This window comes from Mytilinidion resinicola (genome assembly GCF_010093595.1).
Source record: "Mytilinidion resinicola strain CBS 304.34 unplaced genomic scaffold BDZ99scaffold_10, whole genome shotgun sequence".
NCBI classification, from domain to species: domain Eukaryota; kingdom Fungi; phylum Ascomycota; class Dothideomycetes; order Mytilinidiales; family Mytilinidiaceae; genus Mytilinidion; species Mytilinidion resinicola.
Genome location: NW_022985446.1, coordinates 35,612 through 55,398, shown reverse-complemented (window position 1 = coordinate 55,398; position 19,787 = coordinate 35,612). Strand labels below are relative to the sequence as shown.

General features: G+C 50.6%; 8 protein-coding genes across 8 annotated transcripts; 3 read left to right on the top strand and 5 right to left on the bottom strand.

Moving 5' to 3' along the window:
* The first annotated feature begins 905 nt into the window (after positions 1 to 905).
* On the top strand, positions 906 to 1,888 carry BDZ99DRAFT_25602 (uncharacterized protein). The gene has a single exon (XM_033713738.1). The coding sequence runs from the start codon at positions 1,086 to 1,088 to the stop codon at positions 1,686 to 1,688; it is 603 nt and encodes a 200-aa protein (XP_033576230.1). The 5' UTR covers positions 906 to 1,085; the 3' UTR covers positions 1,689 to 1,888.
* Positions 1,889 to 2,905: 1,017 nt separating this feature from the next.
* Positions 2,906 to 3,634, bottom strand: BDZ99DRAFT_25605 (uncharacterized protein). The gene has a single exon (XM_033713740.1). It carries the CDS (start codon positions 3,474 to 3,476, stop codon positions 3,015 to 3,017), a length of 462 nt encoding a protein of 153 aa, XP_033576229.1. The 5' UTR covers positions 3,477 to 3,634; the 3' UTR covers positions 2,906 to 3,014.
* A 338-nt stretch (positions 3,635 to 3,972) lies between these two features.
* BDZ99DRAFT_25581 (uncharacterized protein) lies at positions 3,973 to 6,464 on the top strand. The gene is made up of 2 exons (XM_033713735.1): positions 3,973 to 4,017; positions 4,070 to 6,464. Exon 2 carries the CDS (start codon positions 4,358 to 4,360, stop codon positions 6,359 to 6,361), a length of 2,004 nt encoding a protein of 667 aa, XP_033576228.1. The 5' UTR covers positions 3,973 to 4,017; positions 4,070 to 4,357; the 3' UTR covers positions 6,362 to 6,464.
* A 211-nt stretch (positions 6,465 to 6,675) lies between these two features.
* Positions 6,676 to 7,295, bottom strand: BDZ99DRAFT_463126 (uncharacterized protein). Its single transcript, XM_033720010.1, has one exon. It carries the CDS (start codon positions 7,236 to 7,238, stop codon positions 6,945 to 6,947), a length of 294 nt encoding a protein of 97 aa, XP_033576227.1. The 5' UTR covers positions 7,239 to 7,295; the 3' UTR covers positions 6,676 to 6,944.
* A 17-nt stretch (positions 7,296 to 7,312) lies between these two features.
* Positions 7,313 to 7,693, bottom strand: BDZ99DRAFT_531247 (NAD(P)-binding protein; the record flags this gene model as incomplete). Its single annotated transcript, XM_033726445.1, has 1 exon — positions 7,313 to 7,693. The coding sequence occupies one exon, from the start codon at positions 7,691 to 7,693 to the stop codon at positions 7,313 to 7,315; it is 381 nt and encodes a 126-aa protein (XP_033576226.1).
* A 1,769-nt stretch (positions 7,694 to 9,462) lies between these two features.
* BDZ99DRAFT_520632 (uncharacterized protein) lies at positions 9,463 to 10,492 on the top strand (the record flags this gene model as incomplete). The annotated part of the gene is made up of 2 exons (XM_033725547.1): positions 9,463 to 9,527; positions 9,775 to 10,492. The coding sequence occupies 2 exons, from the start codon at positions 9,463 to 9,465 to the stop codon at positions 10,490 to 10,492; spliced, it is 783 nt and encodes a 260-aa protein (XP_033576225.1).
* A 404-nt stretch (positions 10,493 to 10,896) lies between these two features.
* Positions 10,897 to 11,660, bottom strand: BDZ99DRAFT_463122 (uncharacterized protein). The gene is made up of 2 exons (XM_033720009.1): positions 11,201 to 11,660; positions 10,897 to 11,159 (listed from the first exon to the last, which is right to left on the bottom strand). The coding sequence occupies exons 1-2, from the start codon at positions 11,407 to 11,409 to the stop codon at positions 10,982 to 10,984; spliced, it is 387 nt and encodes a 128-aa protein (XP_033576224.1). The 5' UTR covers positions 11,410 to 11,660; the 3' UTR covers positions 10,897 to 10,981.
* A 1,506-nt stretch (positions 11,661 to 13,166) lies between these two features.
* BDZ99DRAFT_508946 (acetyl-CoA synthetase-like protein) lies at positions 13,167 to 19,503 on the bottom strand (the record flags this gene model as incomplete). The annotated part of the gene is made up of 8 exons (XM_033724367.1): positions 18,484 to 19,503; positions 17,229 to 18,405; positions 16,069 to 17,195; positions 15,731 to 15,975; positions 15,519 to 15,699; positions 13,383 to 15,488; positions 13,306 to 13,346; positions 13,167 to 13,269 (listed from the first exon to the last, which is right to left on the bottom strand). Exons 1-8 carry the CDS (start codon positions 19,120 to 19,122, stop codon positions 13,167 to 13,169), a joined length of 5,619 nt encoding a protein of 1,872 aa, XP_033576223.1. The 5' UTR covers positions 19,123 to 19,503.
* Positions 19,504 to 19,787: the final 284 nt, after the last annotated feature.

Genomic DNA, 19,787 nt, shown 5'->3' with positions numbered 1-19,787 from the left:
TTTCGGCGAGGTTGCTGTTTCGCGATGGAACTTTGGTGATAGATTGCGGCGGCGTCACGTGCCTCGAAGCCGATGATCCAAATTCTTCATCACCTCGCGCTGCTAATGGATACATCAACAGCGTAACATGCACACATCTGTTCGTACTACTAGTATCTCCAAGGCTTGGGTGTTTCGATTCGGATTAAGATGGGGAGGTTGAGATTGGACGAATGGTACCTGGCATTCTAGGGCTTTTGATTGAGCACCAAGGATACCCATAACTATGTTTGTTACAACGAAGTATCTGGACCAACATCTGCGCACAACTATTCGTATTGCCCGCTATAGGTCTTTAAAGTAAAGGTCAGTGCACCTACGCAAACACCTCGAGATGAAGTATCTCCCATTCAGCACTCGCCATTCTTTGCCAAAGTCGTCGGAACTAGTACCTCATCAGCGATCTGAGCTTTATCTGAGATATTTGAGAGGTCATTTGTCGACCTCACCTCATTCCTCGGGATCTTTTCTTAATACATTCATCCGAAATTCGATGGTCTCAGATATCAAGGTTGTCCCACGGTTCACATATTCTAGAAGATGATCCACGCACGGGAAAATCTCTTTGAAGCGAGCGCACACTTCTCAACTGCATCTCTCATTTCTTCCATTTCTTCATGCTTGCCAACCTCGCTAGCAGCACTTCAAATAATTTTCGGCATCACAAGGGATATACCTTTGATAGAAGGGATATACCTTTGATAGACCTAATAGCTTTCCGGGCTACTTCAGACAGTGGCAAATGTAGAGTCAAGGCTCCACGCAGCGTACAAATGGCTTCTCCGCAGGACTCGCAAGCACCGCCAAATGAACACCTGACTTCGCAACTTGGATTAGGCTCCGCTATCCCTGGTAGTGGTCACTTCCGATTTAAAGACCTTCCACTAGAGATTCGCAACGAAGTCTACAAGCTAGCCATCGGCACCGACAAGTCCTTCACAACGACACGTTGCAACACAGACCCAAATCGATGGGCCATCTTCCGCGTCGACCGACAGCTCAATCAAGAGGCGACAGCCTTATTCAGTGACTACGCCCGCATCGGTATGCCGATAGTTGTGGGCTATCTAAATAGCCTCTACGAATACTGGACGATACCTCAGCTCAGAGTAGCCGAATTATTCTGCCGGCACATCACGTTACAGCTCAGCTTGAACAGCTTGAATTTCACTAGCGTTTTCGAAGCGCTCGAAAGAAAGCTGCGTCATGCCATTCTACCAACATATAATCCGCGCCCAGGAACTCACTGTGTGAAACGCTGGATTACGATCGAGATTGACGAGATGTTTTGGTGGTTTGTGGCCAGCTCGTTGAGGGGCGGGGTAGCAGCCAAAAACATGATAGAGAGCTGGGAGCGTTGCATGCAACTGATGAAGCGCGGGAATCCGGATTACGACTTCGTCTGGGCAGTTAAAACAGCGCCGCTACCATGGCTAGCGGAGCCTGTAAACAGGGAGCAGTTCTCCGTGGATTGGCGGCTAGATCAAGGTCGTGCACGCCATGAATATCGCCATCTGCGCAGAGAGGTGTACGGGTGGAGTCTTCGACACGAAGGGGTCGCGGTAGGTCCAATACGGAAGATAGACACAGGGTCACCTCAAAAGCTCTGGAAGCCAAGTTGCGCTTTGGTGTGCCAAAAGTTTTTTTGAGCAACGAGTTCGAGGTGCGGACGCTGGTGGAAACGATCATAGCGTCCTGCGAAAAGAACGGGATAGCATACGAGGTTGGCATTGCACAGAGCCTTCCGCTTCTGAACAGCCGCCCAGAAACCGCAGTAGAAGCGAAATGGTTTCACGCGATGTTGGCGAATGGCGACACCTATCAGATGATACTACGGAGCCCGGTCACCTTCAGACTTATGACTTATTACTATAAGCTTCTCCGAGGGTGTAGAATTGCTTGCTGCTGCTGAGGTATCCTTATGGGGTTTCCAAATTCTAGGCGTTATATGAAAATTCACGCCGTGGAGATTAAGCAACCTTTCGGCTGACTGACTTCTTGGGCATGGGGCCGCTCCTGACAGTGGTGTTTAGCTTCCAAAAGCGGCCCTCAACCAGCGGTATATCCGTATGCCCAGACTTGTGGTCTAGTACTGTCTCTGCGCGACTGTACTATAGCACTAGAAGGAGGCAGTAGGAGGCACTGAACACCTGCATAACCTGAGCTTGCTTGATGGACTGAAACACGACGGAAATTTACACGAATGTGCCACCACATCCTACCCGAGGCGTGTTGGCACATGAAAAAAGGCTAGTTCGATTTGTACATACGGTCTTCACGCCGGTAAGCAAGAGTATCTACGCGAACTGGACTGGAGGGTAATTCTCGCGACTTCCCACATATTACCTCTAACATCAATCACATGACTGATACCTTTAGTATCCAGATCACAGCAATGCATCGTATTCACTCTACCACTCTATATATAGAATTTCAAATACTTCACCAGTCCAATCTAATAATAGTCTTTTTGACCTGAATGTCTCGTTCAATACCATAGCGAAGAAGGAAAACATCCTCTAATACCTTCTCCCTCACCCCGTGGTCTCTATCTGCTTATCTTGATAGTCCGTCGACATGTTCCGGAGGCACTGGAACCGATCCTCGGACTACTCAATTCGGAGCGAAACTCATCTGAAAGACCAGGCCTGGAAAGAAGAATCATCGTCAAAGATCTTTTCGAGCTCATCCTTCTCGTTATATACCACGCACCAGAACGCTATGTTCGATCTATCGTGCAAAAACTTGTCTATGTAATGCGAAAAGGTTTTCTCGATGTCGTCAAGGTCGGTGTAGCTTAAAAGCGGGGGATAGTAGGATCCAGGTAGTCTCGAGTCCTATACTTTAGCGCATGGAGGAGGGTGAGCTCGAACTGAATGACTGTTGAGGTGAAAGTTGGGTATCTTTTGTAGTAGTCGCTCTATATCGCGACCGGCAGCCTCGGCAGACGCGTGGGAATGAAGCGATTTTCGGTTTTAGCGAGGACAGTCTATGAGTACGATTACATGAAACGCTTGCGGGCATGTACGGAACCCACATTTCGAGCGCTTGCTGAATTTCATGAAGAGCCATGGTGGACAAGATCTTGGAAAGTATCGGAGGACAAAGACACAAAGCTTCTTTTTGGAAGCTCGAAGGTGGGGGCAGCTAGCTGAATGGAAAAGGTGCCAGCTCTTTTGGCTTCGTGGCAGTTTTATCCTATGATTGTTATCTTGAGTGCGTTGGAAAGCTCCAAGTCCTCCCGTAGGACGATTTAAGCGAAACCAGCTGGAGAAATACAGCGGGAAGACGACCAGTTGCGTTGAAGAAGACCAGATTTGTTGGTGACTCCAAGCTGCAGTGGTTCGAAGCTGCATGATCCGTGGTTGACATCGCCAAGCTTGGCATAGAGAACCACCTGAAGTGAGGAGGCAATCGTATTCTAGACCGAAGCTCATTGTATGCTTGAAACTATACCATAAGTGCGAGTAAAGATGGTATCTTGATAATGTTGAACGCTTCAGATCGGGCGGGCTGGGTTGATGGACAATGGTAAGATAGATTGATACTATTCGATAGCATTCGATTTCTGACAGCGTTGCATATATGCCACCCGAAATCAATTACGATGATCGAAAAACATGGTGAATGGCAAGTAAGCTTGACTACTGCCCCGCAGTCGTGTTGGAAGGTGTTGATGTTGCTTCAGGCTGTGAGTTGGGAGTCACGTAACCACTTGAGGCAACTTCCTTGGAACTTTTTGGGACAATAGACTCGTTTCAGCAAGTTGGGGACGCGACAATCAAGTCCTGGAGGACTGATGGATTCGAGATATAGGTACAAGTTGCACGTGACTCTCAGGAGGTGGCCGTGCACATGTGGCGCTTCCAATGTTCCATTGGAAGTGCCCGCCCATCTTCGAACCTCTTAGCTTCTTCATCACCTCACGTCGCGATCCATCTCTCCCTGGACACTGTCTATGTCCGCTGCTCTAGTTCGGTATGGCACGAATCTTCAATGAGCCACCCGCCGTCGATGACTCATTTAGCAGGTGCCGCTGCCGATACCTACGATGACTCTATTTGCTCGGGCGGGCTCAGCCTCAATGGTTTCCTACTACATAATAGACTCACTGCAACATGGAGTAGCTGCCATCAATCCACGATTCCATTGTTAAATTTCATATACTTTGATACACGCTCACCGTAGGCTTGCGTCCACTTGCCTAGCACCACTTGAGGTCCTCTGGCCCGCCATCAAACATTGGAAATCAACAACTTCGGCAAGGCTGAAAGCTCTCCCGGCCACCTCAGACAGTGTTGAACTGCCGCCTTTGGCCATGGCCTTCCGTCTCGATTCCAGAGCAACGGCCGTTGCCATCATCCCGCCAGCGCATCTCCACAGCTCCATAAACGACATTCGTAGCGTACATGACAAAGCTTACAACATCTGGCCACCCCACGTCAACATTCTCTACCCCTTCGTGGACCCAGCAAGGCTCTCGGATGCTGTGCAGCTACTTCGAAATAGCCTATTCCATGGCACAAACAACATCAGCGACATCAACGTAACTATTACCGACGCCGACTTGTTCCGACATCGCAAAAAGGCGACTGTATGGCTGAAGCCTGCGCAGCACTCGGAAGACGCATTGAGGCTGCTTAGAAAAAGGCTTACAGAGGCGCTTGGGTGTGAAGAGCGTGAGGGAACGCATGCTGGCGAATTCAGCCCTCATCTTTCAATTGGACAAGCTGCATTGAACGATGCCCTTATTGCGAACCTAATTCAGAAGGCCGCAAAGCTCGCAGGTTTGGAGTGGCAGTGCGTAAGCGCGGTTGTTTTGAAGCGTGAACCATCTGGGGAGATGACCATCGTGGAGGAACTGCCCTTTGGAGCGAAATACTCAACCTCAACACTGGAATCCAAGACCTCGACTCAAGATTTTGGATGGCGAACATGCCATTCATTCACGCCCGAGTGTGGATGGACGCGGTCGTTCTGGCACAAAAAACCCGCAGCGTCACCAGCCAGAGTGGAACCGAACACTAAAGTTACCATTTCGTCTTACAATGTCATGACAGCACCATATGCACCTCCCTTAGACCTTCGATTCCCGCTCATTATTGATGCAATCTCATCAATACCCTCTTCCTCATCAGTCAAGGTGCTTTGTCTACAGGAGGTCAGCGCGGACATGTTACCGCTGCTGCTTTCTGACCATTTCATTCAAAGGTCATACCCGTATTCGACCCACCATCCCTCGACGCGCCTTCTGAGTCAGCGCAACCTAGTCACTCTAGCATCAGTGCCGTTTACGCACCACGTTCTTCAATTTGCGGAACACCACAAATCCGCATCAGTTGCCGATTTTGGCAATCTCGGTATTCAAGTCGCAAACATACACCTAACAAGCGCGTTGACAGACAAATCAGTCCTGGCGAAAAGGAGCCAAATGGACCTGTTGACGAGATTCCTCGCCCGAGATACCAGTGGAAAGGAGGTCTTTGTTGTTGGAGACTTCAATCTTACGACATCAGCGAAAACGATTAAGACGGCTCTTGACGAACGTTTCATCACCCGGAAGACCGCCCGGGTGTTGCAAGGCGTCATCGACACTAGCTTGTGGATCGACGTGTTTGAAAATGTTAGTGCGCCGGCATTGAAAGATGGCTCTGATGCCGATACGGAAGGACAAGGGGGCGCTACTTTCGACCGAATGACAAACAGGCTTGCTGCGATGTCTGAAGGGCTCATCGACAACCGACCACAGCGCTATGACAGAATACTTTTTCGCAAAGGCGGACGTTCGCAGGCGGAAAACTTCCTCATATTTGGACTCCCAGCTGACGACGAAACCTGCGCCAGTGATCATTACGGAATCACGACAACGGTCAGTGTACGGCCTATCCAAGCCGGATCTGAACGTGTGCCAGGTACGGTTGCAACAGATGGAGACGGAACTCTACCACAAAACAGTCGCATTGATGATCGGCAAGCTGTCGAGAACCCCGTCGCTGAATATCGGAGTTTTCAAAGACCCCGACCCTCCACGTCATCGTCAAGCTCCGAGAGGCCTGTAGTCAGTCTCCGAAAGCTTCCTTCCGCACAAGATGTCATATCTCGTATCCGCTGGGATCCGTCATTGTCTGCCTCTGAGTTTGTGGTAGGGTACTCAGACCGTTTTGCCGGCGTGAAAGAAATCAATTTGGTAAAATGGAAGATGGAAACTACGCATCTAGAGTTCATCCCCATGCACCGTGTGATGTGGATAAAAAGGAAAGGGGATGGTGGGGAGAAGGTGTGGAATCGGGTTGAGAGGACGATGACACTAGGTGTGGAATGACACCCTCGACAGTAGTACAGTGACAGGTCATAAGCCTCTGCACACGTGTTTACCGCTGCTTGTGGTACCCTCATGGGCTTTCAAAAACCTGGGCACGATATCAGGTTTCAAGCAGTGCAAATGAAAGTGCCTCGTGACTAAGTGGCTGCTTACTAGCTGGGCTGCTTCTTACAGTGGTGTCGAGTGAGCAAAATCAGAGCTAAGCAATGATAAGTCTGAGTGCCCAGACTTCTGACGTAGCACTGTATTTTGGTGTAATTACTCAAAAAGCAGGCCGAATTGGTAAATTGAGGTACCTCAAGCAGTCGTCAGGGAGTATGTCAAAACATTTAGCGATGCACTGTAGCAGCGCCAGGACTACTTAAAAGAATTGCAATCAAGCGCCCCAACCGGAAAGCTCCATAGAAAGCAAATTCTTCTCCACAATCTCACTTTTCCTCCTCAGCAACTCCTCAACATCTCAATTGACCGAAAGCAACCTCCCGCGCAGGAAATCCGCCTCAGGCGTGGCAGTTAGCCAGACACAAAAGCCTCCCGGCAGTGCTTCACCCCGTTAGCTTCTACAACCTTAAATGAACCCAGTTCAGCGAAAGATAAGGAAAGAACATAACATTCTAGCATCATCCAACTGCAGCGTCCCCGCTTTATCACTCATCGCCATCGCCACATTTCCCGGGTGAATCGTGAACACGCGCAGCCTGGGCCCCATCTCAGCATCCAGATACGCGGCTATCTTCCGTGTCGTCAACTTTGACGAAGAGTACGCGGACCCGTATCCCGGAGGGATATGTGCCGCAATTGTTGCCACGTTTGTGAAGGTTGGCGGCTGTGCCCCTTCGGCGACTGGGTTGAGGTCGTGGTGGACGAAGGACTGCATGCAGTTCAGCGTGCCCTTCACTTTGGTCTCGAAACTACGCCACCACTCCTCCGCGTCGGCATTCTCGATGGTGCTCATGCGATGGTGCTCATGTAGAGATCGCCAGCGTTCGCGACGAAGACGTCGACGCCACCAAACTCCTCTCGCACACTCTTCACAGCATTGGACAGCACGTCCGCATCGCGAATGTCAGCGACGAAAGATCTGGTCGCTGTCACATGCCCAGAGGCTGTTGCTGCCGTAGAGATCAGGGTGGAGACGGTTCGGCCGAGGATGATCACGGCGCGGGCACCTGCGGCGGCGAAGGCGATGGCAATGGCTTTTTCAATGCCGGATCCACCGCCGGTTATAAGAATGGTCTTGTTGGCTGCGGAGAGGACGGGGTTGGTAGGGGAGATGGACGGGTAAGCGGTGGAGTGAAAGGGGGTGGTGAAGGTTGGGAAGGGGAAGGCCATTAGAAGGGTTCAGTGGGGGTGCGCGTGGGAATGGACAGAGAGAGTCCTTCCGACTAGCTTCTTATACTTCTTCATTGCGATGGCCCCTACTGCTTGGGCAGTGGTCTGGCTAAATATAATCCTCTACATTGATCCGGTAGTTGACTCCAACTTAGTGGAAGGAAATGCTCTAACTAGTTTAAGAGATACTTGCGGGGTTCATAAAGGCCTGTAGGGTGTTGAAGGACCGCATAAAAAGCCATTTCCGCGGATTTACGGGGCTGTGAACGGGTTTAGACGTTGAAAAGTAGTATCTAACGATCCTATTGAAGAGTCGGAAATTTCGGGTCCTTGCCTGCGCAGGCTTCCCCATGTCGTAGGATTCTGATATGTAATCCTAGCTTATGCTTCAGAGCTGGCGGTCCCGCAACGTACTGAAGCGAGGTGAGATTCTGATAGCTGTCTATTCTATTTCATAAGGCCTCTTGGCACACTATCTTAAGCATAGGCGTTTAAATGACGCTAGCGACTCAATTTATTGGCAGCGTCCGACCTACCTAGACTGCCGATTAAAACGGCCCTAACGCGACTTAATAGAATTACACCATCATATGTCTAATTTGCGAGCTAATCTGAATCCAGGCACCGGACGATTGGTAGCCAGCCTTGCCTAATGAGTTATACAGCCTACGAGCCAGACACTTGAGTTTTGCCCCACTTCTCTATCCTTTTGAGTGTAGGAGTCGACTAGCGTGCTAAGCTAGGCCTATGAGTCTGCAAAAGAATCACGTTGTAACATCCAGCTTCGTCCTCTAAAAGAATCTTGGATAAGATGATTGCTTTCCCTTGCATTTTCTTTTCAATAACGCCTACGTTTTGATTTACTCTTGACTTCCGACTTACACCCTTTAGTACGAACTCAGCCTAGAGGACCCCTCACCGCAAATAGAAGGACGCAGAATCGTGTTTCACAGCATCGACATCGTGTGTGTTGTATGCCACATTATATTCCTTATACTGAACACGATTTCAGGGCAAAGAAGGAAAGTTAATGGTGCCCAGAGATCCGTTGCGGCTATTTACGAAGCAGGTGCAGACTTACCATCCTCCCATGCCGTATCTCGTGTAGATAAACCGGATTCACGTAACTCAACCGTCCTATGGAGGAGCAGTGCGCTAGTGGATTCCATGAGCTTCTTCTATGATCCGGAGGTGACGGAACTTGACTCTGTTGTAGACGGGGGAGGAATGTTCCACCTGTTCTCGATTACCCTGGTGAAACCTGACTGAACTCTCCGATGAGCCTCTCTAACCCGCTCCTCCGGTATTCCTGCGCTACACACGAACTACTCACAGATTCAAAGGCTTACCTTATACGCTGCCTGCATCTAAAACGCCTTGCACATTGGAATCCCTGCTTTCTTGTGCAGACTGAAGGGACCATCTCGTGATGGTACTGGGATACGCAGATCACGGCCTTCGTTAGCAAATATGATTAGGCCAGGAAACTGATGATTGCCGATGAAGGTGGCATCTGGAGACTTCATTTCAAAAGAGATGGGGCGAATAAAAAAACGGGGACGTTAAGGTTAAGCCAGTCGCTTGAGCGATCGGTGGATTGCTTTTGTGTCCGATCTTGTCACATTCACTCTATTCATGTCATTCCACAAGACGAAGGTTAAGCATTCAGCGCCAACCATGCGTTCTGCATTCACTGTCAGCACTTTCAATTTTGCTTATTCCATATAGACTGTGGCCGCTGTGCGGGTCAACCTTCATCACCAGGCACCATGTCGCGGGAAAGCCTTGATGGCCTTCCTGATGAGCTCACACTCGAGATCGGCGACTACTTGAAGTCGAGCCAAGCATCGCTCGCCTGCTTGATTCGAGCCAGCCGAAATCATCATAGGATCCTATAGGAGGAACTTCACAAAGTCGCTATTGCAGACGTCGGTGGACAGACAGCCGTGGTAGCAGCGATCCGAGCAGCTGACCTTCGGAAGCTTCAGTATCTACTCTCTGACGGCGCCGACGGTTGGGTGAAGGGTGAGAAATGGTGGGCCTTACTCAGCTTGTCCGAGTGCTACGCTGATCATCTGAAGCGGCGTTCGACGGGAAACCCGACAGATCGCGTTGCGTTGGCTCGAATCACCATCCTTTCCCGTCGATGGCGATCGTATCGGTCCGGATCCTCATCTTGCGACCCCCTTCCGAATTTCAGTCCAACGCCGCCACTTCGAGCTTGCTAAACTCTTCGCGGAGCGTGGTGCCGACATCAATGCCCGCGCACATGACCAGGGATCTGTACCCGAGGAATGTCTCTTTCCCCCATGGCTTGCACCGGCGACTCGGGACTTCTGGTGGTGGGCAATTCGACAAGGACTTGATATGCTCAGCACTAAAAATCCGAAAGTGGATGACTGGAAAATGCCACAGCTTCTTCGGAGTCGGCGTCCCTACCAGCACATTAGTCCAGCAGGGCGACTGCTCTGGTACCTGGCAATGGATATCAAGACCCAAAACCTCTCTCAGAAGAATGATCATTTTCTACGATTCTTGGTCAATCACCTCGACGGAAAAGAGTACCACAACGACGTTCGCCAGATCCTGAAGCACCTCGAGACGACTTACACCTCTCTGCCTGAAGAGAAGCAGCGGAGGTGCAGGAGGACGGATGGAGAGGACGGTATTGACCAAAACTATGCCCCCGGTGAATTTGAGGACATCGAAATGCAGGACTCCAAATTGGAGAATCTTCACATTAGCAAGCGCAAGCGAGGCGAAGACGACGATTCGAACTCGAAGCGAATCAAGACCTAGGGTCGGAGTCGCGATACACAACATCAGACGGTGCCGTCGGAACTGTCCCATCGAGTTTACCGATCGACAAAAGGCTCAGCAGACTGCATATTCGGACTTCTGAAAGTGGACGGAGGGACTTCAGACACTGGCAGCTAGGTGCCTGATGATACGTTAGCAGGTGTTGGTCGACGAGACTGGGCCCCTTACGGGATTTTCGATTATCGTGCTTCAATGAGCGGCTACGGGAATCGGCGCGATGTCCAATCTCGGAAGAAATGATTGTGCTTTTGTTCATTAGGTTGGGTTATAGGCGGGCTCTAGGTAGAGCTATATGACAATAGTATAATTCCCATTGCGTTTCGAACTTCCGGAGAGGACTTTACCCGTGGCTTTCGCGTAGTGCAAGTTTCTCGTTCCTCGAAATTTGCCCCACTTCCACCTAACTAGTTAGGTGGCCGCCATTTTAGTGCACCGGCCACCTCAACGAATTATGATAATATACATTCACTATTCTACAGCCCTCCTAGGCCCCCTAGGCACTACAATCCCGTGCGCCTTGTTGTATTCACGTACAGCCTTCCGAGCGGCTACATCCTTAGCTAATTGCTGCCTCTTAATCTTATTAGATGCCCTCTTTTCTAGCCTCTCCAGCTTGTCACGAGCATCACGTAGCTTAGTCAATTCACTATTCTTTACTGCCTCCCTTTCTTGTTGGGCATACAACACCCCCCCCCCCCCGTCTGAAGTGATATCCAAGAGTCCTTCTTGTTGTCTTCTCTCTTCCTAGCAGCAGCTGTTTGGCGCTCCAAATCACGATGTGCGGCGTCGCTAGCATGTTCAATTGCTATAGATCCGCGCATGTACTTGTAGTAGTATATCTTATGCATCTTATTATCAGATTTGTATGCCAGACAGTTGGCTATCTTAGCAAGCATCCTAGCATTGCTTGGTGTCAAAATAGGCGGCGTTGTAGGCACTCCTGATGCTGCTGGTGCAGGTGCAGGTGTTGCCGGTCGGTCAGGTGAAGGAAGCCGTATTTGTGAGATAACAATCTCTGGATTAAATGGAATAAGGCCTGATTTCCTCTATACGCTTATAATTATGCTGTGCTTAAATGTTATTATTCTAAAGCGGTGAATTGCTTGTAAAAACTCTATTTTATTGAAATCTATGCACCCGTTTCTATACGCTCGAGCTACTTCCTTGCTATACCAATGCTTGTATAGTTGAAACACTACAATATTAAGCGGCTGGCAGATATATATTGTATGAGGAATTATAGTAAAAAGGATAATATAATGCTTATTGCAGTACTTAATAAATTGCCTTATAAAATGGCTTGTATAGCCATCTAATATTAAGAGCCGATTTTTACTAAGCTGACGCTTCCTGGAAAACAATTTAAAGTGCTTTGCCCGCTGGAGAAGCAGCTTATTATTAATATATGTAGTGTCGCTCACGCCTACTAAGTAGTTGCCTGGTAGTTCCTCCGTGGTATTGGTAAGCTATTGCTTTTGGATGGTTTTGCCTGCCAAAAGGATAAGCGGCGGCAGCACCTCTCCATTGCCAGAGATGCATTTACTAACCGTAGCTGATTCGCGGTTGGTATCCTTTGCAGCGGTGATTTGAATGCTCTTGGATATTGTGATAACCTTCTCCTTCTTGCCTATGCCTAGGCGCACGCCTGTCTTATTATAGTTATACTGGTCTCTTGGTTGTATGCTATACAGGCCTACGGTATTATTATAGTCCTTATACTAACGCAACAGCACTTTTAGGTCCTCTGCTGCCTGCCTTTTAAGGTTCTTAAGATTCTCAGTGCGCAGGTTGAATTCCAGGTGCCGCAGGAGGAAACGGCGTGTCCAATGCTCGCCGCAGAGGGGGGGGTTGCCTGTGCCGGTATGGCGGCCGGCCAAAATTGAATTGCACTCCCACTCCAATTCTGATGTAGTAGCACGCATTCCTAATTTAATCAAGTTGTCTTAGCTAGATTAGAAGGCCCTCTTCCTTATAAGGATACAGCAATAGGTTGTGTGGAATGCGTTCATTCCGTGGTGGAAGGCCTCGGGCACGATTTGTGACGCGTGAGTATTTGGCGCCATAATGGGCAGCAGCTTTTCGTAGGGAGGGGAATGTATTGTTGTGGAAGGCTGCCAATGCATCCTGCACGCGCATTTCTTCTTATTTGTAGGTCAAATCCATGATGTTAATGGAGCAATCACGGTGTCAAATAATTTATGTACAATTGACGCGTTGAGGTGGCCGGTGCACTGAGATGGCGGCCACCTAACTAGTTAGGTGGAAGTGGGGCAAATTTCGAGGAACGAGAAACTTGCACTACGCGAAAGCCACGGGTACTCCATGGTTAACTGAAATGAGATACGGTCGTAGCTGACATAAGATTTTCCTGTTGGGATATTGTGAACTGCCAATGTGACGACTTCACTATCTCTCAGATCTATCCACCCTCTAGGATTTGATAGTCGCATTCCCATTTCACTCGAATTAATATACCATGCAAACAAATTCCACGTAAAATATTTGAGCTAGTCACGTGATGCATACTCCGCCTCGCTCTTTTGAAAATCTCCTTCTCCATCCATCGAAACTCTGAAAGATCGCCACATCCTATTTTCAATCTTGGCCGGCATCATTTACTATCCGAACGCTCGAAACTCAAAGGTTTCACCGTCTAAATGATGAAATCTATGATGTCCCCAATTCTCCTCACTATTCCTTCTTCTTGATCGTCAAGAACGGCATCGATCAGATCAGCAATCTCATCAGAAATCTGCCTCGCAAGCTCCTCGCCAATAACTCTCTCGTCATACATGAGAGTGATCTTGTGCTGGTTTCCTGGCGCCTTCGACAACTCAACAACTTACGCGTACGGCTGATCCATGCGGACCTTCGACTCGGCCAGGACCAGCCATCGAAAGGCTGCATTGGGGTTGCCCTTCGCCGCAACCTCGAAAGGCTGCGATAAGAACAAAATCTGATTTCCCGCATCCTTTCGAGACACATTTGCCGCGTCGTAGATGTCATCCAATCCCACGTTGCCGTACTCCGTCATAGCCCAAAAGTCGTCTTGGGCCTGCTCGAGGAATTTTTTCACAGTAGTCGAATGATCGACGGTAGCGACCACCGGAAGGAAGTTGGCAAGAGTTCCGTTGATGTTTTGGGGGTCGGGCAGGGTAACATTCCGCCCACTCACGAGATAGTCGAAACTTGTGCTGGTATTGCGAGTGGCGCGTGACAACCACAGCTGAAAGGCGCCTTGGAAGATGATGGACGGGGTGACACCCAAGAGCTTCGCCTTGGTCTCGATGTCAGGTATTTCCAGCAATCGTCTCAATGAAGCCCTAGCCATCGGTGCCGAAGTGGATACCCATCCAGCAGGCGAGCATTTGGTTGGTTTGTGGGCCATTTTACCCTTCCAGTAGCTCAGAGACCTAACCTTGTCGGACTGAAAATTGTGGAAAGCAAAGTCTTTGAACTGTCCGTGGCGAGGTATTGCCTGGTCCTGAAGGATAGTTCGGAAGTGATCGTCAAAAACCCGTAAGAGTGTGCCATCATACACGGCGTGGTCCATCTTGATGGCGAGATCCCAAGAATTGTCCGGGTGGTCCAAGATCGCGTACTTGATGAAAGGCTTCCCTGCGGCGAATGGCTGCTTCCAAAACTCGTCAATGATGGTCACGGCTTCGGCATCACCAGAATGGTTGAACTTCACAAGATTGAGCTCAGAGCTCTTCAACACCACTCCGACCCACCCCTTCGCTACTAACTTGATCCAGACGGTTCGGAGGATGTCGTTGGCTTTGCTCAGCTTTGTTGTTGCTCGGATCCACCGCTCCTGGTCTACTCCAGCGGACATGTGTCGGACTGTCTGGAGAACCCACATCTGCTCCGGACGGTTGCCTTGGTTGAGAAATTCAGCCTGACCTGGCGGGCACGGAAAGACGTATTCAACGTCTTCCTCCCAGGAGAGGCCCATAGCCTGGATGGCATCTTTGCCCTCTTGGACGACTTCAAAGACACATTGAGCTATGACCTCCGCTTTCTCGACCTCTTGCATTGCCCCTGCGAGGTCTTTCAGCTTCGAGAACTTGAGGATGCTGGGAACACTCAGTCTAAAGCCGGCATGCCGAGCCGTACTAGCCAAGCTAATTGCAGAAATGGAATCCCCCCCAAGAGCCAGAAAGTTAGCTTCACGACCGATTTGTGTAGCTGGGACGTGAAAGAGTCCCGCCCACATCCTCTCCAGCGCTCGCTCCATAGGTGTCTCGGCAGCTATCACAGCACCATGCTCTCCAGCCATCTCTAGAGCATATCCATTGATGGCCATGCCACCAAGTTCCTCAACAACTCCTTTCAGCGCTTTCCTGTCGACTTTGTGGGAAGCCATTCGTGGGAAGTCCCCCATAGGAATAACGACTTTAGGAACCATGTATGTTGCCAGGCCATCCAGCTGGTCCCTCAATGCACGCAGATGCTCACGGTTGTTTTCTGCCGGCTGAACTTGCGCACGACCATTCACTTCGAACACACACAACGCTACCAGCTGTGCCTTGCTCGCGACATTGACTAGCAATACTACGACGTCTATCACCAAGCTAGTTCGCCTAATGGCATGTTCGATTTCACCAAGCTCAATTCGGTGGCCGTTGATCTTGACTTGATTATCCTTCCGGCCGAGACACTCGATCTCGCCCCCGGGAAGCCATCGCGCCAGGTCACCGGTTCGATAGATGCGGACTTCCAGCGCAATGCTGTCTCTGAACGCGACCGCCGTGAGATCATCGCGGTTCATGTAGCCGGCGGTGACTTGCGGCCCTGCTATGCACAACTCCCCAGACGCCCCGTACGGTCGCAGCTCCTCGCCATCCGGGTCGACAATAAATGCCATGACGGTTGGGAATGGCGCCCCGATGTTCGTAACTCGGCTTCCCTCGCGGACTGACTTGGCCGTGACGAGGATGGATGTCTCTGTAGGACCATAAAGATTCAGTATCTGGCACCGGGACCGCCATGCCTCGAGCACGCTGTGTGTAAGAGGCTCTCCACCTGACAAGAGCTTCTCAAAAGTCGGGACTTGCTCTGGTCCGAAGAGGTTGGCAACCGTAGGCATGAGAAGTGCCTTCTGGACACGCATGACGTTGATGCATGATGTGATATCGAACATCAAACGCTCCATAGGCGCCATGCAGAGCGTGCCGCCTGTGCTGAGAGTCGTGAAAAATATCCAGCACCGACGCATAAAAGACATAGTTGGAAAATTGCAGCGTCCGCCATCCGCCTTCGTGTTGGCCTTCTACATCTGCCATACTAGCTATTGCCGTCGCAACGGTATGATGCGGTACCTTGACGCCTTTCGGCTGTCCTGTACTTCCTGAAGTGTATATGACGTAGGCAAGGTGTTGAGGTGTTGTTGCTACTAAGGGCTTCTCTGTGGGCCGTGAGGAGAAGGCTGCACGTTCGAATACCACCGTCTGAAGGTCCTCAACATATGAACACTCTGCGGATTGCGACGCGAGTGGTGTACACTGGGATGCCGCCGTCTGAAGGTCCTCAGTATGTGAAACGAGTCCGACATACGCTTCGTGGATGATCATGACTCTCGTGTTGTAGTTTTGGATGATGAACCTGTTTCGCTCGGGAGGATGCTCTGGATTCAGGGGAACATAGGCACCGCTGGCTTTCAGCACTCCCAGAATGGATATGATGGTAGCAACCGACTTGTCAAGTATCAGCGCCACAACGTCACCGGGAATGACGCCGTGCTCTATCAAGAGATGAGCCAACTGATTCGCGAGGCTGTTGAGCACGGCATATGTCACATCCCGCGTGGCGTCCCAGTCAATAGCTACCATGTTGGGACTGAGATTAGCGTGCCGCTCGAACTCTGCATGGAGCATCTGTGCCTCAGGTGTGCGTAAAGTATGCCTACTGGAAAGCGTGTCGGATAGGTAGCTCCGTTCCGCATCACCAAGGATATCTAAGGTCGACACTCGCGATTCTGGTTCCTCAAGCATTGTCGTGACGATTTTGACGAACGAGTCACAGATGAAATCCAGGCGTCTCGATTCCATGTCGCTTGAAAGCCGGATATTGGTACCAACCTTGCCTTCTTCCACCTCAAGGAGCGTGAAGTCAGAGCCCCAGATTGGCCGGTCACCGTATCTCCTGAAGACTTTCTGAGCATCATCGCTGGCTTCGTTGCTGACTAAGATATTGACGATAGTGTCGAAACAGCCAGGCTGGAGATTCCCAGATCGCAAGGCTTCTTGCATTCCATACTGGGAGTGTTTCGTCATGCGAGCGAATCCAGTCATGGATGCCTTCGCTAGCCGAATGAGGGATTGATCAGTTTCGATCTGGATCCGCTGTGGCACAGTCACCATCGTTGGCCCGTCTATGCTCTGAACGTCCAGCACTGGGACTTCTCTGCCGGATACGGTGGCAGCGAAGGTAATATCACTGTTGCCAAGGTGGCGAGAAAGCAGTATAGCCCAGGCGCTGTAGACGATTGCTCCCAGGGATACGCCCAGGAGCTTCGCCTTCTCGACAAGGCTAATACTAAGATCCTTGGAGATATTGCTGGTTTGCTTGGACACCCCCACCACCCTCTGAGGCACCTCTTGCGGTGGCGTCCCAGGTGAAATGAAAGAGTCACAAGGCAAAGATATAGGGGCAAAATTGAGGCAGGTTTTTTGAGCGCCTCGGAGATATGATGCCTAGAATTGGCCATCACTGACGCTGTCTCGATCAACCAAATACCTGACAAAGTGCCTGAATTTGGGTCTCCTTGGGATCTTCTTTCCCAAATATGCCGCTGCAACATCCTCATATAGGAACCAGTGGGACCTGAAGTCAAAGAGACTATGGTGCATGGTGACCACGAGGTATTTCCCAGAGATGAAACCCACTCGAAACAGCGGCCCTGATATAGGCATCTCCAATTGGCGGTCCCTGTCCATATACTCTTCGAGGGAGCATTGGACTTCGCTCCATGGGAGATCGAGATCGAGGCGCACAAACTGGATGAATGGCTTTCGGTCTGCAACGAAACCTGTTCTGAGAATATCGCGTTCCTCAAAGACCTGTTGGAAGCTCTGTCTCATCCGCTCTGTGTTCATGCCAGTCGCATTCCAGACTCGACGGTATGTGCATGCATCTGTTTCTCCGTTCAGTGTAGTTAGGAGGCCGGCCTGTAGAGAGGTCGCAGGGTAGGCATCTTCTATGTTGAGATGTTGGCGGAGGTCATCAAGTACCCCTGAGTCCTCGATGAGCGAGAAAGGTTCAGCAACATCAGCGTGGTCCACGGAGACGATCTTGGCAGTCGATGCTACTTCCTCAAGAGATTCGTCACTTATAAAGCTGCTGAACTCGACCACGATACCTTCACTGCGAAGCTTGGCCACGGCTTGTATGGCGATAATCGAGTTTCCACCGAGCATGAGTAGAGAATGATGCCGTCTGATGACGAGGTAATCAATGCCCAGCACATCAGCCCAGGCCCGAGCAATTGGAAGCTGCAGGGAGTCTAAAACCTCCTCTTCCACCCCTGGACGCGCCAAAAGCTCTGCAAAACCAGCGGTTCCACGCTTGATCGCCATGGTTTGGATTGCGTCGAAGTTGACCTTCCCGCTTGCGGTTGTGGGGATCTCTTCGAGTGGTAGCCACAACGTTGGGACCATGTAGGCTGGGAGCGTTGCACGCATATGGCGTAGCAGCAGGGGCACAGCATCGCTCCAGCCAAGCCCATTGTGGAGCACCACAGCCGCCACTAAGGCAAGATGGCCATCCACTGTAGTTCCTACCGAAGCACATGAAACGACGGCGGAGTGTGTCCTAAGCACACCATCAACTTCGGTCGGGTCGACTCTCTGCCCATTGACCTTGATCTGCAGATCTAGACGGCCCAGCAGCTCCATTGAGCCATCTTAGAGCTGCCTCGCTCGGTCTGCCGTTCTATAAAGCTTGCCTTGCCCAAAGGGGTTGTCCACAAACTTTGCAGCGGTTAGCTCAGGCAGATTTAGGTATCCAGCGGCTAATTGAGGGCCGGCTAAGCAGAGTTCGCCAGCCACGCCCACAGGAGCTAGATGTAGGTTCCCTGGAACTATTACGTAGGCCATTGTAGTATCATTCGGAGTGCCCACAACACAGGGGCTGCTGTCAACGGCGAGTGTGCGACCAAAGTTCAACTGTGTACACTCGCTCAGTCCGTAAGTGTTTCGCAACTTGACGTTCGGGATGCCAGCCCAGATACGGACCAACGATTCCGGGATATGCTCACCAACGAGGGTGATTAGTCGGACACTCCGTATATCTGATGGCTTGAGAAGCGTGAGGGCTGACGGCGTGATTCCCAGTGCATCGATCTGGTTGCGGTCGATAACGCCAGCTAGATCGGTGCTTAGGCTGTTCTTGCTTGCCGTTAGTAGCGTCCCACCATGGATCAATGTTGACAGCATCGTCCTCTGTGCGGCTGAGAAAGTCGGATTGTAAAAGAGAAGCCATCGCGAGAGACCAGAGAGAGCATAATGGACTATTCCATTTGCCGCCGCTCCATGGGTCAGCACCGCCCCTTTGGGCTTTCCAGTAGATCCAGAGGTGTAGACGATGTAACACCTATCTTCCGGCATGATACTGGCCCGCGTTTGCTGTTTCTCGATCACGGACTGAGACACCGTAAGCTGGCTGAACCAAGATGGGGAGAAGGCTGGAGCAAAACCCGTCGAAGGCCACAAGCCTGAGTGGATTGCCGAAAGCGCGGGACGGAAGAAGTATGCGAAGGAAGCTTTCGCTCGCGCGCGTCTGCCTCAGCAGACAGACATAGAAGTCCTCAGCATCCCTGAAGCCCGCCCAGAAACGATTCGGAGTATCCAAAGCGTGGGTGGCGTTTGAGCAAATAGGATCAATCACAGCTGGATTACTACAGCAACGTTGTTGAAGTCCGAAGAAGGCAAAATCGTATCAAACATGTCCTCTGTCCGCGAGAGCTTATCGATACTTGACCATGCGACCATCGTCGGGCCATCATGCATGCCATCGTTATTTTCCGTTATCATTCTTTCTGTCGTGCTGATTCCCATAATGAGCCTTGCCGAGTCACCATGCCAGATAATGACTTCATGAATTGACTCCTGTAGGTAGCCTCCGGAGCATTCACTACTTCGGCTTCATTTTGATCTTGACGCCATCGAACGTGCCCTCTTCTCTCTTCAAGCTCGTTCCTCAGAACGAACTCCTGGTATGTTCCTTCCTGACCCTCTTCTTTCCGTACTCCGCGACCGGTCACATCCTCTTC

Bases quoted from the DNA above. Each gene is read 5' to 3' on its own strand.
- BDZ99DRAFT_25602 (XM_033713738.1), top strand. From the start codon at position 1,086: ATGCCGATAGTTGTGGGCTATCTAAATAGCCTCTACGAATACTGGACG.
- BDZ99DRAFT_25605 (XM_033713740.1), bottom strand. From the start codon at position 3,476: ATGAGCTTCGGTCTAGAATACGATTGCCTCCTCACTTCAGGTGGTTCT.
- BDZ99DRAFT_25581 (XM_033713735.1), top strand. From the start codon at position 4,358: ATGGCCTTCCGTCTCGATTCCAGAGCAACGGCCGTTGCCATCATCCCG.
- BDZ99DRAFT_463126 (XM_033720010.1), bottom strand. From the start codon at position 7,238: ATGCAGTCCTTCGTCCACCACGACCTCAACCCAGTCGCCGAAGGGGCA.
- BDZ99DRAFT_463122 (XM_033720009.1), bottom strand. From the start codon at position 11,409: ATGCTTGCTAAGATAGCCAACTGTCTGGCATACAAATCTGATAATAAG. The intron at 11,160-11,200 runs GTGTTGTATGCC...AGTAAAGAATAG, and splicing joins CTTCAGACGGGGGGGGGGGG to TGAATTGACTAAGCTACGTG.